The 16,458-nt window shown below is 38.6% G+C and overlaps 1 protein-coding gene across 2 annotated transcripts in view; it reads left to right on the forward strand.

Annotated features, from left to right (window-relative positions):
* CERS6 (ceramide synthase 6) overlaps nucleotides 1–16,458 on the forward strand; it is a 958,460-nt gene that overhangs the window by 527,871 nt on the left and 414,131 nt on the right. For both annotated transcript variants that reach the window (XM_069225278.1, XM_069225279.1), the window contains exon 6: nucleotides 10,448–10,540. In XM_069225278.1, coding sequence (XP_069081379.1) covers nucleotides 10,448–10,540 — 93 coding nt within the window. The remainder of the gene's footprint in view (nucleotides 1–10,447; nucleotides 10,541–16,458) is intronic.

Raw genomic sequence — 16,458 nt, forward strand, 5'->3', positions numbered from 1 at the left:
TTGCTGTTTTCCACAACTGTTTCCTACTGGACTAGTTGGTAGATATGATGAGCGGCATATACAAATACCACCAGCAGAGTATAGATCAACTAGACTTTATTCAGAGGACCCAAGATTTTGGTAGTGTATTCCCTATATATTTTATCTGCTATTTGAGACTGACTTGTAAGGCTTACCTTATGCAGTGGATCATATTCTTAAAATGATTGAAGATGAAGAATCTGTCAGCAAGGGAGTTTGCTGAAAAAGTTCATTGAAAATATGAAAATCTGGAATACAACTCAATTAATTTGATGGCATGTCAGCGTGGTACCAATGAGTATTGGTATAGTGGTCATGGAGAGCTTAAATACATGTTGAGAAACCTAGGAACACTTACCTCATTTCTGACACCCAGTTGTGATGAGTATGCGTGGGATGACCACCTTGATTTCTGAAGAGAAGCAAATTCAAATATAAAAGAAATCAGTCTAAAAAGACTTGGGGAACTCTGCTCATTGGATCCAGCAAACATTTGAAGATATTTTAACCACAAGTTTCAAGCAGTGATGGTGTTTATCTGCAACAAACTAATCCTCCTCTTGGTGAAGTCACTGATTTATTTGATGCAAAGAGTACCAAGTTATACGTATTTCACATATTCACATGCTGTTATGGGGAAAAGATGCCCCAAAGTTTGGAACAGACACTGATGTGTCTGTCTTACCCTTCATAGAACAGTATGTAATGTGCCATCCTGAAAGAAACTGCTGGCAAAGGTTGAGACAACAAGTTCTACGATTTCAAAATCACGGTGTGGTAAATACTATTGTCGAAAATATAGATCTAAATCTACAATCTACCCAATATGTCATTTTGGGTTCCCATGACCTCTCATCTCAAAGGGAAGAGTGAACAGATTTTTGTCAACAGTGAGGGGTACTCTAACATGGAAATCACCAAAAATACTTACAATCTGAAAAGAAGAGAAGCTTCAAAATATATAATTGACTACAGCCCTGTTATTCTGAAAATGTGAAATGCAAATATGGATGTACAATTTATAGCAGAAAACTCCAGTGCTGTTGCTCGGTACGTGACTTCTCATATCACAAAGTTAGAAAAGACAGATGAAAGAGATCTGGGAAAAATTTCAGCAGAAAAAGAGTCTTACCAAGATGTTTCTTTTGTAATGCTTTCTCACAGAGAAATTGGATCTTATGAATGTGCAGATAGGTTGATCTCGGGAAGTTTGTTCTCCAAGTCTAGATGAATTGTGTTAGTAATCCTAGGCCTTACAAGCAGTCATAACAGAGTATTAACGTCTTTCCAGAAATAAAGTACATTGCAGAATTCAATCCTGAGAGTACAGACATTCTAAAAACGAATATGCTGGATATATACTCCCCAAGAAGGAGTCCTCATCTTAATAAATGTGTCTTTACGAAGTACTTCAGCATTGTACATACAGAAGTAATGCAACTGTAAATATAGAAGAAGGAAGGTTTACAGTCATTGGATGTGATGGTTGTTTGGTGAGAGACAGCAAAGGAAATCTAATTAACCACTGAAAGCTTACATGTCAAACTGCAGAGAGAAGAGAGTTTTTCTATTTTGCACGTTTGCAACTCTTTAGGCCTTGGACAGAATGATTGTTATCCAGCCTGATTCAATGCTGTAAAAGACAGTATTCAGTATTGTGTGTTTCCGACATACTTGCAGATGTTGAAAGATGAGATTGAACAGGAAGAAAACATCACTGCTGAGATAGCCAGGGAGAGTTCACAAAGCAGCCAGAGTTCTGTACCAGGAAGTCAAGATCCTCTTGGAGAACCAGTAATTCAACATGAAACAGAGAAAGCTATGAATGAGGTGGAGATTGCAATGCAACAGGCAAGAGAGCAAAACAACTGGACAATGAATAAAGAGGAATGTATAATGAAGTGAAAGATAAAGTAGACCATGGATTTCCTCTTGATAAGAAACTATGTGAATGTTCTTCTTATCAGCAAATATTACTATTCATCAGTGGACAAGCTGGGACTGGGAAAAGCTTCCAAATTAAAGTTCAACCCAGTTATCTATGGATGACTACAGTTTCAAATTTGTCATGTGTAGTCACAGCACCAATGTGATTAGCTGCACATAATATTAAAGGAATTACTCTACATCAATTACTAATGCTACCTGTTGAACATGACAATAAATTAGAATGTCAGAAATTATCTGGTGATGCTTGCCATGAAGTACTGAAAAAAATAAAGCTACTAATTATTGATGAACTGAGCATGGTATCAAACATATTACTAACCTTCATACACCTAAGGATACAGCAGAGTTTAACACCAATTATGATGTACTCTTTGGAGGAAAGCATTTAATTGTCTTTAGTGACCTACTCCAACTTACTCCTGTAAAAGAACAACCTGTTTTCAAAACACTTTTGCATGAAGAAACAAGAAATTCCCTGGGAAGTACTGACAACATGAACACTTGGTTAAACTTTCAATACAAGGAATTAGTGAAGAACATGCACCCAAACATCTGATATGTTATATAGAAATATACTTAAAGACATTAGAGTGGGAGCCCGATGAAAGAGGGGGAGCGTACTCTGGAAATTCACCTTATCAGGAATCTATTCCCATATAACATTACAGCACAAGAAATAATGTTCAATTTCATTAAAGGATAGAAATCTATAGTTTGTTTAATGCCAACACATCAAAAGCGCTTCAACTGTAATGAAAAATTACTACGACTGGAGAAAGAAGATATTTTGGAAATTACAGCTGTTGATAAAATGGGACATCCGGGAGTCACCATACTGCTGACAGATAAACTACAAGCAAAATTAGATTCTTCGGAAAAATCAGTATTGATGACAGCAGGATTAGAAAAGAGTTTACATATCTGCAACAATTGTCAAGTTATTTTGCAACATCATTTAAATGTTGAGGAAGCCTTAGTAAATGGTGCAATAAAGTTATTGATTTCATTAATTTTCCAAATAGAGATGAGGTAGAATATTTAGCTATGCAATATGATCAGATAGATAGTGTAAAGAAGGTTGGCCAGTATGTTGCACAGTTTTTGCTTGTAAAAGACACATATATCTGACGGCGACAGTTTCCTCCCTCTTTAGGATAGATTGCAACAATCCATAAATCACACAGTTTAAGTGTAGATGCAGCTTCGGTTAATGTTGGAAGCTCTGTATTCAAAAAAGGAATGCCATATGTAGCATTGTCACAAATTAGAACATTGTTGAGTTTGTTTTTGATTTACTTTGATGAGAGCAAGGTAAGTGCTGATGTAAGCTGTGTAAGTAAGTACAATTGGTTAAGAAGTCTATATGCTCCTCATTTAGGCCAGTACTCTGTTTATGAGAAAAATATACTCTGCCCAAAGCAGAAGATTACAAAACAGTCTATGGACCCTCAACCAAAGAAAGGACAAAAGGAGAACACATAAAATGCTAACAAAAGAAAAGTGGAAAATGGTGGTGAAATTGTAGGATAACCAGTTCGAAAATACTTCAGGTTACAACTGCTATGTGAATGTTGTTCTCAATGTACTGTTCCATTTAACTGACATAGTACACAAAATAGAACAAAAAGTAGATAGAAGGATGTGTTCTGCACTGCATAATTTGCTGCAACGTTCATTAAGAGATAGAACTGTAATACTTTCTGCTTTAGGAATCCTAGGCCTTTTAGATATATGTCCAGGAACAATAATCTTTAGTATTAACACTCAGTAAGACAAACAGGAATTTGTTATGGTCATTCTTAGAGTCTTAGAACATGAAGAAGTAAATATTGATGATCTTTTTAGAAACATGATTGCAAAGACTGCTCTTTTTCAACTAGCACTGAAATCAATTCTGCACAATTTCTTTACTTAATGTTACTGGATTCTAACAATGTGGCTTTTGACAAATTGCACGGAAATGTTCATCAAAATATGGCCTGTCCAAACTGCAGATCACACCTTATTTCTACACTATTTCGACAAAGAACAGGAAATAACATTATAGTAATGTTACAACGATGCAGACCAGATCAAATTACAAGCTTCATAAATATCACTTTCAGGAAGGACTTTTAGTATTTCAGCTGTCGTCTTTCATGAAGGACTTAATACAAGCTCTGGGCACTACACTATTATATCTAAAAAGTGGAAGTGGATGGACAGAATACAATGACATCAACCTAAAATATAAATCAAAACTTTTGTTCAAACTACCAAATTCATATTTTCCCTTTCTTCAGCCAAAATTCTAAAACAAATATTGTTAACGAAATCTCAAACTATTTCTTTTAAGTTGTTCAAATATTTGTGAAACACTATTCGGCTTATTAAGGGAAAGTCTAACACAAATCTTCAAATGTCAAGACTCCTTTAAATATTCATAAAACAGCTATTATAGCAAGTAAATAAGAGTTATTAAAGTATGGAACTGGAATAACATACTCCAATCACATCAGCTCTAAGTTGGAAAAAAGAAATATCTTTACATTTTAAATGAAAAATTCACTTTTGTTTCTCCAACCAACCTTCTACATCATATATAAGGAAAAAACTACTGTGCTGGACTTTTTATACACGTATTATTAGGAGCATGCACATCATTTGGCCTACCAGAGATGATGTTTTCAAAAGGGTTTCTAAAAGTAAATAAAGAATACTTTACATTAATTTCTGATATTGTACCAGATAGAATTTTAGAAGAAACATGCTAAAATCTGATTGTTTAGATTACTGTAGTGAATATATAAAAAGCCACTAATTCATGAATTGTAGTGAGTGCAATGCATAATTTCACCTATTTGTAGCAATCCACTGCAACGTTGGGGTTCTTATCCAATCCATTCATTGTTTTTCCCCCACTGTTCAAAGATGATGCTTTATACAAAACATTATATATGATCTACGAGTGGGTGCATGAGTATCTGAGTCTATGAGTGCATGCATGAGTCTCTGAATAGGTCTTTGAGTGTCTGCATGAGTACCTCAGTGGGTGTTTGAGTGGGTACATGAGGCTCTGAGTGGGTTTGTAAGTGGGTGCACTTACTCCGTTGGACATACAGCACTCATGCACTCACTAACTCGCCCATACATGCAGTCATGCACTCTCTCAGTCACCCATTTATGCACTTATCACTCACTCACTCACCCACTCACCTATGGAGGCACTCATGCACTCTGCCACTCACCCATACACTACTCATACTCACTCAGTGATCCATTTTGCACTCACTCAATCACCCACACACTTATGCACTCAGTCAATCACCCATACACTACTCATGCATGGATACATCAGTGGGTTTGTGAGTGGGTACATGAGGCTCTGAGTAGGTTTGTGAGTGGGTGCACTCACTCAGACATACAGCACTCATGTACTCAGTAACTCACCCATACATGCAATCATGCGCACACTCAGTCAACCATACATTCACTCAAGCACTCACTCACTCCCCCATGTGAGTGAGTGGGTACTCGTCGGTAGTTTTATGAGTCTGTAAATGAGTATGTGACTAGCTGTGTGTGGGGGTATGAATGGGTGTGTGAGCCATTCTATTGATGATGTCATCAGTGATTACATTTGAGATGTCATCAGTGATGTCACTTGCCATGTCATGAGTGATGTAATATGTGAGGTCATAAGCAGTGCAATACAGAGGTGCAAGTTATAGTTAGCTCAGGTAACTATAACTGCTGAATTTCTTCATATGTGTGAAATGTGAGCCTAACTATAATGTCCTTGTAACCTTTGTATTTCTTAATTAAATTTCTAGATAGATAGATAGATAGATAGATAGATAGATAGATAGATAGATAGATAGATAGATAGATAGATAGGCATTTCTATATTTCTATAAGTATGGCAGTACTTTCAAGATACTACCACGGTACTCCAGAAACGTAAAATAATATATATCTATATATAAAAATACCTTTCCCTTCCTGTACACAGTTTGTTAAACCCATTGCAAACAGATTAATAATGTAGATTTCAGTTAAAATGGCATAACACAAAAAGTATGGTCTAAACAAAATGGATACCTTTTTTCTTTTTTAAGGACTTGCATTATCTAGTCATATAGTGTCATCACTGTCATCACCATGTACTACAGTATACCACGAAAGCACCATGATATACCACAGCCCAATATGTCACTAGGTTTCTTGCCCTTATTACTTAACAACTACTGAACTAGTCTACTTTAACAACCAAAAGGACCTTATCCACACCATAATCTATATTCCTGCCAAATTTACTCAAAATCCGAACAGCCATTTAGGCACTACATCTGATGAAAAAGTTTTGGAAAAATGCATTGGTTGGAAAAACATATTTGAGACCCCCTTTTTTCTTTGCACCCCGTTACCTAATCAGTATGAAAGTTTGCATCATCAGCTAATGTAGAAACAAATCTTCATATGTTACCTAATCAGTATGAAAGTTTGCATCATCAGCTAATGTAGAAACAGCAATAGGTCTGCAGTATTTTGTGGGGATTCATCAAACAGAGGCTAAGTTATTATCAATGAAAAATCTCTGGAAATCTTAACTATAACTACAACTATGTATAATATATGTTTTCATTTTAGAGTGCATATATGATTGGCAAAGGCCATGGCACAAGATAATTGGGGTTCTCCTGTTGTATCTTACTGTAAAGAGAGTTTTTAAAGAAGATATTTTAATTAATATGCTAAAAGTGTGCACAGATGTTAAATAGACAGTGATGTATGCCTTTCCCTGCCAAACCTCTTTTTTCATTGTAGCCCCATAAAAGTACTAAAACCATTTGAATAATAAAATGCCAAAAGAGTACATTGATTAACTGATTACATAAGTAGACATGCCTATGTGCTGTGATACCCTGATTACTCACCTCAAATCTTCTTTACTCTAAGCTGAAGTCTTCCTTGTTGAAGTGCATTGAAGTTGCATCCAAAAGACAGAGATACTGAAAGAAACATACATTAGAAGGAGGGAGCTGCATAGCTAAAATAAATTGCCAAAGCACAGACAGTGGGTAGGATCTGGCTAGCTACTAAATCAGACTATGACTGAGAAAGAATTGAAAGTAAGAAAACAAGTTGATTTTGGTTGCTATAAAGGGTGACTAGTGGCAAACTTTTGCTTTGGTCTCTGGAAAAGTGTGCCCTTAAATGAAATATAATGATAGCTGGGCAAACTATAACCCAACCTAAATGCAGTGCTCATGACCTCCAAATGATGACACAAACATCTTTGATGAAATCACTGGTATCATCAGACATGACCTCACCATTAAGATCAATGGCACCGCTATTACTATGCAAGCCTTTGTTTTTTAGACAATGTGTTGTTGTTTACCAATGTTGTGTTGTTGTATGCAGTTATTTATTGGTAGTAAAAATAACTTCACCTTCAGCAGAGCTCAGGCCTCCCCCCCTTTGAAAACATAAGCCACTATGCAGGGCCTGCAGAAATTGAGTGCATGGCTTGAACTTTGGCCAGACCGTGTGCCAAGTCCCTGTGTAAATATAATGCAAAGCACAGTGCCTTCAGGTGACCACTGCGGGAACTGATTGCAGAACGTGGCTAAAGACTAAGCCTTTCACTGAGCCCTAGTTCAAATATAACCCATAGCGTATAGACTGTGGCTATCAATGTCAGGATTAAGGGCAGGGCCTGGCCAGGCCCTATGCCGAACTTCTGTATACACATAACATATAACACAAGGTTTTGATCATGCACATTGGGGTTTCACCGAAGAGGCTTGAATACCGTGGACTTAGAACATGTTCCCACTATCCAAAACAAGGCTCTGAATCATTTTCCCTCAGTACAGCAGCTGGGTGGGCACTGCAATGCTTTCAATGATGTAAATGGTGAAGTTATACATGATGTTAGTGGTGATGCTTTAAATGGCATTGTTTGTAATGTAATGTGGTGGTAGTGCATTGGGGCTAGGTTATGGTTTACTCAGCTAACCAGAACTGGTTAGTGTTGGTGTTCTTAAAATGTTGTTTCTTAACTATAACCACAGTTTTTTCTGGACTTTTGTCAGTGACATTCTGATATGTTATGCACTCCATATGTTAGCAGGATTAAAAAATGTGATGGCAGATAAAAAGCTATCAAAAAAATCAATACATTTTTGGATCAACCTGCGGATTAGCACACCTGGATCTGCGGATATAGCTCTGGACTTGTATTCCCATATCAGGATCTATGGATCAAGACTAGGGGCCTGATTTAGAGCTTGGCGGACTGGTACGAATATCTCACTCGCCGAAATCTGAACACCATTATAGTCTATGAGATTTAGATTCCGGGGGATGGGATATCTGTCACAGTTGTAAACTCATTTATTGAATGAGGGGCATGATAATGTTTCTGTGGTTGTCAAAGGGATTGTTAGAAATGGGGTCTTTGGTTGGCAGTCAGGTTGCCCCCTGCCCAAGCAAGGACCCTCACTCTAGTCAGGGTAAAGGAGAATCACCCTCAGCTAACCTCCGTTCACCCCCTTGGTAGTTTGGCACGAGCAGACAGGCTTAACTTCAGAATGCTAGGTGTACCAACACACACAGTAACTTAATGGAAACACTACAAAATGACACAACACAGGTTTAGAAAAATAGAAAATATTTATCTAAACAAAACAAGACCAAAACGAAAACAATTGAAAATACACAAGTCAAGTTATTAATTAAAAAGCAAAAAAGAGTCTTCATGTAGTTTTAAACACAACGCTAATGTTATTAGCGTGAAAATGTACCTTGAGTGCATCAAAAATAACCCAGAGTGTGCGTCAAAAAGGGCTTGCGATGTGTCAATTTCACTCACGAGCGAGCCCATGCTTCGTTTCTCCTTCAGTCGGATTGGTGTGCGTTGTTTCTTCTCCCTGCAGGAGAGCGATGCGTAGATCCGGTCAGCACTCTCGGGTCCCGGCAGGCCTTGTGTCGTTTTTGCATGCCCAGCGATGTTTGCGTCAGAAATCCTGCTGCACGATGATCCGAAAACCACGCAGCGTGGGTTGCGATCTCACCAGCCTCCGTCAGCGATGCTGTACGTCCTTTCTCCAGCCGTCCCTGTTGATCTTCCGGTCGCGTTGCAGGCGAGCGTCGATTGTCAGCCACAAAGCCGGCGTCACGCTGATTTTTCAGCCACAGATCGGAGTTGCGTCGATCTTTTCCCCGCACGCCGATCGGTGTGTCGATTTCTCACTCTTGGGTTGCCAGATTCTCTTTTCAGGGCAAAAGGAACTGGATGGGCACCACTTGGCAGAGTATGAGTCTCTCTAGAGGCTCCAGCTGCTGGCAGAGAGAAGTCCTTGCTGTCCCTGAGACTTCAAACAACAAGAGGCAATCTCTAAATCAAGCCCTTGGAGAGTTCTTCACAAGAAGGAAGGCAACACAAACTCCAGTGTTTGTCCTCTAGCACAGGCAGAAGCAGCAACTGCAGGAGGGTTCCACAAAGCACAGTCACAGGCAGGGCAGCTCTTCATCCTCAGCTCTTTAGCTCTTCTCCAGGCAGAGGTTCCTCTTGGTTTCCAGAAGTGTTCTAAAGTCTGTCGTTTTGGGTGCCCTTCTTATACCCATTTTGCCCAAAGAAAATTCTCTCTTGTTTGTGAAATCCTGCCTTGCCCAGGCCTTAACCTCTTATAAAGGAATAGTAATATTAAGTAATTGCCCTTTTCATTTGTATACCTTTGCTTTAACCGTTTTGGATCTTTTTACTATTTTGGCGGATAAAGTACACACAAACATACCTTTAGGCTTTTCAAAAGATGAAATGAAATTGCTGGCCGTTTTTCAATATTTTTTATAGTTTCCTATTTAAGCACATACTTTATCTCCTTTCTTCTTTTCATAACACTGTTCTTTAAGGTACAACTTAACTCAGCTAATTCAGTCTGTTCCTCAGAAGGGCCCTACTGCCAGTTTCCCTATTGCTGCCATCCGAGATGCTGCTTTATTGCTGTAATTTCTGTCCAGGACAGCCGTGGGCAATTTACACTAAGTCGTTCAACTATTATCAAACATGTACCCTAGTGAAAAGCCAGACCAACCAGCTTTGCCAACGTTTCTTCTCCCTTGCGTTTGAAAACTGATAGTACACTCCTGGAGCCTTATAGAGCTATTCCTATGACAAATTTTGGAATGACATTTACATTGTTGGGAATAATAGGTCATAGGCTTTAGATTTAAATAAGGTATTGCTGTTGATTTTTTCCAATCGTTTACGTTTTCAAATTATTTATGAAAATGTGTTTAACTGCGTTGTTTTGTCGCAGGTCTATTAAAGAAAGGTTCAGTAGTGTGCATGTTTCTTATATGGTGTCATTAACTACTTTAGTTTCTGTTTCTGAAATATTTTAATACTTCATTTCTGATTCTTTTTTTGCATCTTTTCACACACAAAAAAAACGCATTAACTGCATACTAATCATTATGCTTTCAGCCGCTGACTGCAGACCTCCATTACTACTACATAGTCGAGCTGTCCTTCTACTGGTCTTTAATGTTTTCTCAGTTCACTGACATCAAAAGAAAGGTAAGGATAGTCTGTGCTTATAAAATATATATACATGTCTGTGTTGCATGCATACATAGTCTATGTGGTACATGACTGTATATATCATTCAACTACAAAACCGGGGACAGGGGTGCCATTCTAAGTTTGAAAAACTCACTTTGTTCATTTTCCTCAGAAAAGTTATTTACTCAAGTCTCATTCTGAAATTCCCATGAAGTGAAATGCCCCACTGCCTAACATTTCACCTCTCGCAATTTCTCCTCCAGTCTACTTTCAGGTGGCATCTGAATCAGAAATTGTGAACCACATTCTTCTCTTATAATGAAACTCCTGTTTTAAATTGGACAAGCACAACACCCCTCTATAAATTAAATATCCATTATTGCATTACACATTGGAGCCTGGGTTGCAGAGCCTCCTGATGTAGAATTTGCCTAGGTCATAATATAAATTAGAATGGCAGTAGGGATAATGCCACGCTGATATCCATTTCCACCAGGTGACACTACAGGGGCTGGGAGGCATAGTATGGGAGCGTCAGATTGGCTTGCAAATGGCAGTACACCTCCTTTTCTACCCTCATAATCCCTGGAATTTATCTACACTCTTGTGCATTCACATTACACAAGAGAATTTCAGGATTCCTCTAGTCCTGGTGGCGTGCATAGTAGGTCGGTTGGGAATTCCCAGGCCATTTAGCAGTCCTAGTGGGACATGCACTTTAGAGAGAGTACTCGCAAGGATCAATTTGGCTGTGTGCAGCGGGGTGGTGGCATCAGGGCCCGACCCCTTTATACCCAATTTCTTTTACATTTTTAGGACACCTGGCGGAAACTTTAAGTCCTGTAAAGAAAGCCACAACATTTTTCTCTGGGTTATGGCTAGCCAATCAGATCATTCGGTATAGTGAGAGATAAATCAGCCAATCAGAGGACCCTATTATTTTACTTTACTGTACAATGGGACTCCTGCTGGAGTTTCCTGTGGCCAACCATCTAGATACACCTAAATTTTTAACCTCTGCAAACCCAACTAGAGCACCTCTTTAAACACAAATATCTAGAAAACAGCTGAACAGATATAGACCACAATATAAACTGCATTCTTTCTGAGTAAAGTTCGAACTGTTTGTCATATTTGGTGCAATTCTGTTCTGCTATTTTTTTCTGTATTTAAGAGCAAACACCTCTTTTTGTTGTCCTCTGACTGACAGATCACTGTGGAACTTTCCAGGAAGGAGCTGAGGTGGATGAACTTAATTTTTGGAATTATTTGTGTAGATGTGTGAGACAGTGCCAAAGTTATATTTCTATCTGAAGGCAGTGCTTAATTTGTGCTTGTTGTTTCCGGTGCTGAGCACCAGCACTTATTCTTGCGGGCCGGGGCTTATTCTTCTGCCTCAAGCATTTGCTGTGAGGAAGACACGTATGGGGAAGACGGAGGAAGGGAAAAACGAAAAAGCATCACAATGGGAGAAAGCAGGAAGCTGCTAGGGTGAGTTGAAGGGGCAGGCAGTGGCTTTATATGGATTGAAGAGGCCCGAGTTGTTTTAAGGATTACGCGGCCTCAGTATTCCATTTTCCCACATTTAATTGCAGCAGCCGCGTGTTTAAGAGGAGGGCTTTGGGCACCGGCACCTTTTTATTTACAAATTAATCACTGTCTGAAGGAGACCTGGCGTGGCAGTTTTGGCAGTACAGCAGTAGTACCAGGACTTTGTTGTGGATGCTTATGTTGTGTCAGAACTGGCATAGTAGGCAAAAATGGTGGACTGGATTGTGTCCCTAAAGATTTTAGTGGCTAAAATTAATTCAAACAATCCAATGTTAAACAAGTTTATAAGGCAGGAGTTTCACGAGTTTCAGTTGAATATGACCTTAATGGTATAAACATGTGGCTATTTAAACTGGTATACAAATATCCAGATTCAGTTATGTAAATAAATACACTCTATAGCTGACTTGTGGAACATGAACATATCTGGAAATATTTCAGATTTTGAAACACAAGATACTAGTGGGGTAAGCTTTGTTAATAAATACAATGAAAGATGAAGTGCTTAACATTTCAAGAAATTGGAACTTCAAAATCATATATCAGTTCATTAATGGGGGTAAAACCCCTATATTTTACTTACAATAGTAAGGAGTGTGTTGCTTAAATATAAGCCATATAGAGCATTAGGTTATAGTTCAACATATCAACCACAAACACACTGGCACAAAATTATGTGTCGAAATATCAAATCAAATATATTGACTTTACATACTTATAATGTAAAGTAGTGAACTATTGACTATAACATATTTGGCTCCAAAATATTACTATTCTATTAGTAAATATATATTTCTTTGTAAATAACATTATTAAATTACTAAATAACTAAATATAAGTTAATGTATTAATAAAAAGAACACATCTTTAAAAATGTATGCAACACTCACATATGTGAGTGGGTGCTTGAGTGCCTGTATGGGCGAGTCAGTGGGTGTATGGGTGAGTGATAGGATGTGTGAGTAGTTGTATGGATAAGTGATTGAATGCATACATGAATGTATGGATGAGTGAGTGGGTGTGTGAGTAACTGTAACAGTAAGTGAGTGGGTGGGTGAGTGACTAGGTGAGTGAGAGAGTATATCAGTGGTTGTATGGATCAGTGTGTGTGTGCATGAGTGACTGTATGGGTGAGTGAGTGGGTGCATGAGTGAGTGAATGGGTGAGAGTGTGTGAGTTGTATTTGTAAGTGGATGCATGCATTACTGTATGGGTCAGTTAGTACACGAGTCTCTGTATGAGTGAGCGAGTGGGTGCATGAGTAGCTGCATGAGTGAGTGAATGGGTGGATGAGTACCTGTATGCGAGCCTGGGTGCATATATAGTGATACAGGTGAGTACGTGGGTGCATAAATGGCTTTATGGGTGAGTGAGAGGGTGCATGAGTGGATGTATGGGTACAAAAGTGCATAGAGGCTGTATAGGCTGGTGAGTGGGTGTCTGAGTGTAATGGTGATTGAGAGAGTGCATGAATGGTTTTATGAGTGAGTGACTGGGTATATGAGTGGCTGTACGGCTGATGAGTGTGTTCATAAATGGGTCTATGGGTGAGTGAGTGGGTGGATTAGGTTCAGTATGGGTAAATGAAAGGGTGCATAAGTGACTGTATGGGTGAGTGAGTGGGTGTTTGTGTGGGTGAGCAAGTGCATAAGGGATTGTATGGGTGAGTCACTGTACATGAGTGTATTTATGAATGCGTAAGTGCATGAGTGAGTGTATGAGTGGATTAGTGCATGTGTGAGTAGCTCTATCGGTGAGTGTGTGGTTATGTCAGCACTTCTATATATGCGAATGGACCTATGAGTGGTTTTGTCATGTCTGTGAGACGTTTTGTAGGTGTGTGAGTGGGTGTGTGAGTGGGTCTGTGGATGATGTCATCAGAGATTAAGATGTCATCAGTGATGTCACTGACAATGCCATGAATGATGTAATATGTTAGGTCCCAAGCAGTGCATTGTGGGGGTGTAAGTTCTAGTTAACTCAGGAAACTATAACTGCTGAATTTTAATGGTTTTGTATGACTGAAAATGTAACCTAACTTTAACATCCCTGTAACCTTTTTTTAGTGAACTTCTTAGTTTTGTTTTAATTCTATTTCCTAACTACAATGTCCCTATAACCTTTGTTTTTTTCAGTGAATTTCTAAGGTGTTTTTAATTCTATTTCCTAACTATAACACCCTTGTAACATTTGTTTTTGTTACTGAAGTTACAGTGGGTTTCTGAGTAGCTGTATGACTCTCTTAGTGGCTGTGTGAGAGGATCTTTAAAAGTCTGAATGGTTCTCTGAGAGGGTGTGAGAGTGTCTGAGTGGTTCTGTGAGTGGGGTGGGTAGTGTCTCAGTGGGTATGTGAGTGGGTGTATGAGTTTCTGAATATCCTGAATCTATATATATATGTGTGTGTGTGGGTGTGTGTGTGTAAATGGGTGCATGAGTTTTCAGTGGGTCTGTGAGTTGGTAAATGAGTGTGTAATTTGGTTTGTGAGTAGGTGCATGAGTGTTTGAGAGGAACTCTCAGTGGGGCATGAATTTGTGAGTTGCTCTGCCAGTGGGTGCATGGTTGTCTGACTGAATTTGTGAGTGGATGCATGACTCTTTGACTGAGTCTGTGAGTAGGTGCATGAGTTTCTGAGTGGGTATGTCAAAGGTTATGTAAGTGTCTAACTAGCTCTGTGAGTGGTTGTATGAAATGGGCTTAAGGGAAAATGGAAAGCAAGATGAATAATGATTGTTAGGAGTATAGAGAGAGAAAACACAGCATTTTCTAAAGGAATCCATTTTTGCAAGAACTTTACAATTGGGTAAGAGAGACTGTGTGCATTTTTTATTGTCCATATTTCTAAACTTTTCTGGTGAAATATGACGGATACCTCCATGCCTCACTGAAATGATCTCTATGGAACTCCTTAACACTATTTATATTAATAGGTAGGGTATAAAACTGCAAACTCACCCCTTAGAAAGATATGTCCTTGATATTTACCCAGTATAATTAGTTTTTGTCCATCTTTAAGCAGAAAATGATCATAACATCACTGTTCTTTTACTAAACATGAGTAGAATAATGAAATGTAAATATGCAGCAAACAATGTTGTTTTGTGTTAAGTATATAAAGTAACTACTGGTTTCTATGGGGGAGTTGTCGGAATGTTCCTCATCATGTAGAGTACAGCAACACATTTTGCAAGGTAAGCACTGGGGTATTTCTGGTATGTTGGACATCATCTTGGCAAATTACAGATGGTTGGCAGGTGTACATAATAATGTGGTGGTGTCATTTTACTTTAAAAAAAAAAAACATTTAAGAGCTGTGCACTGGACGCAAACCCTCATGAATAGTATGTAACGTCTGTGTAGTTTCTGTATTTGTAAAACACATATATTTAAGTTATAAATATTTACTTTAAGGTAAGAGGTTTAGTGATATTGTTAAGTAGGTACTAGAGCAATGGGGGTTAAATATAATAACTGTTGTTTTACTAGTTTTTAGGGAGTTACAACATCATCCCGCACCGTGCTGGCAAGTATTTTCAGAGTTGCGCAGGGGACGCGACTCCCAACGGTTTTTCAAGAGTAGTAAAAAGCAATAATAGACACTGTTAATGTTTAAATTAAAGAAAGAGTTTTATTATTAGACTAAGGAAAATAGTATAATTAGAGAGGAAATGCGTCTTAATTACTGTTTCAGTGCATTTTACGGCATTGTGTTTCCGCCGCAATGGAGCCGCGGGGTGTTGTGCATCCCATGTGACACAGACAAAAAAGGATTTGATTGGTTAAGCACCTTTCTAGCTTGCATACAGAAAGGTCCCACCTATTCTTCTATGCTTTGGGAATGGCTGAGAGTTTTCACACTTCTGTTTCCCAAGTCATCATTTTCAATTTTGGCTTGGTGTTTCCTTTGCTGTTTGTTATCTACTGACCATGGCATCTGCACCACAACAACTAGAGAAGGAAGAAGAAAATGTAATGGAGGAAGAGGAACCAGTTCCTAAGAAGAGTAAGGAGAGTATTGATGAGATGAATAAGTGCAAGAAAAGTTACGTGCACAGTCTGCAAGAAAGTATTGTTGTGTGGCAGTGAAAGAAAATATTTATGCGCTACATCTAGCATGTATAAACATTTGAGCCCCGTCCATGAAACCCATAGCTGGAGCTGAGATGCAGAAGCTGAAAACCGAGCAAGGAAGTTCTAGTGGAACCAATGAGCAACCAGGAACATCATCTGCAGGAGGACAGTTTCAGGAGGTATAACAATTATTCTGGAGGTTGGAAACATTTGTATTTTTTGCCAAAAATGTACCAACAATCTTAGTGTATGTAGGCAAGTTGTGACTACTCTGGTGCAAACCGTTAATGCTCAACTATGTTTGTTTTATTTG

Source organism: Pleurodeles waltl, chromosome 3_1, assembly GCF_031143425.1.
Source record: "Pleurodeles waltl isolate 20211129_DDA chromosome 3_1, aPleWal1.hap1.20221129, whole genome shotgun sequence".
In the NCBI taxonomy this organism is placed as follows: Eukaryota; Metazoa; Chordata; class Amphibia; order Caudata; family Salamandridae; genus Pleurodeles; species Pleurodeles waltl.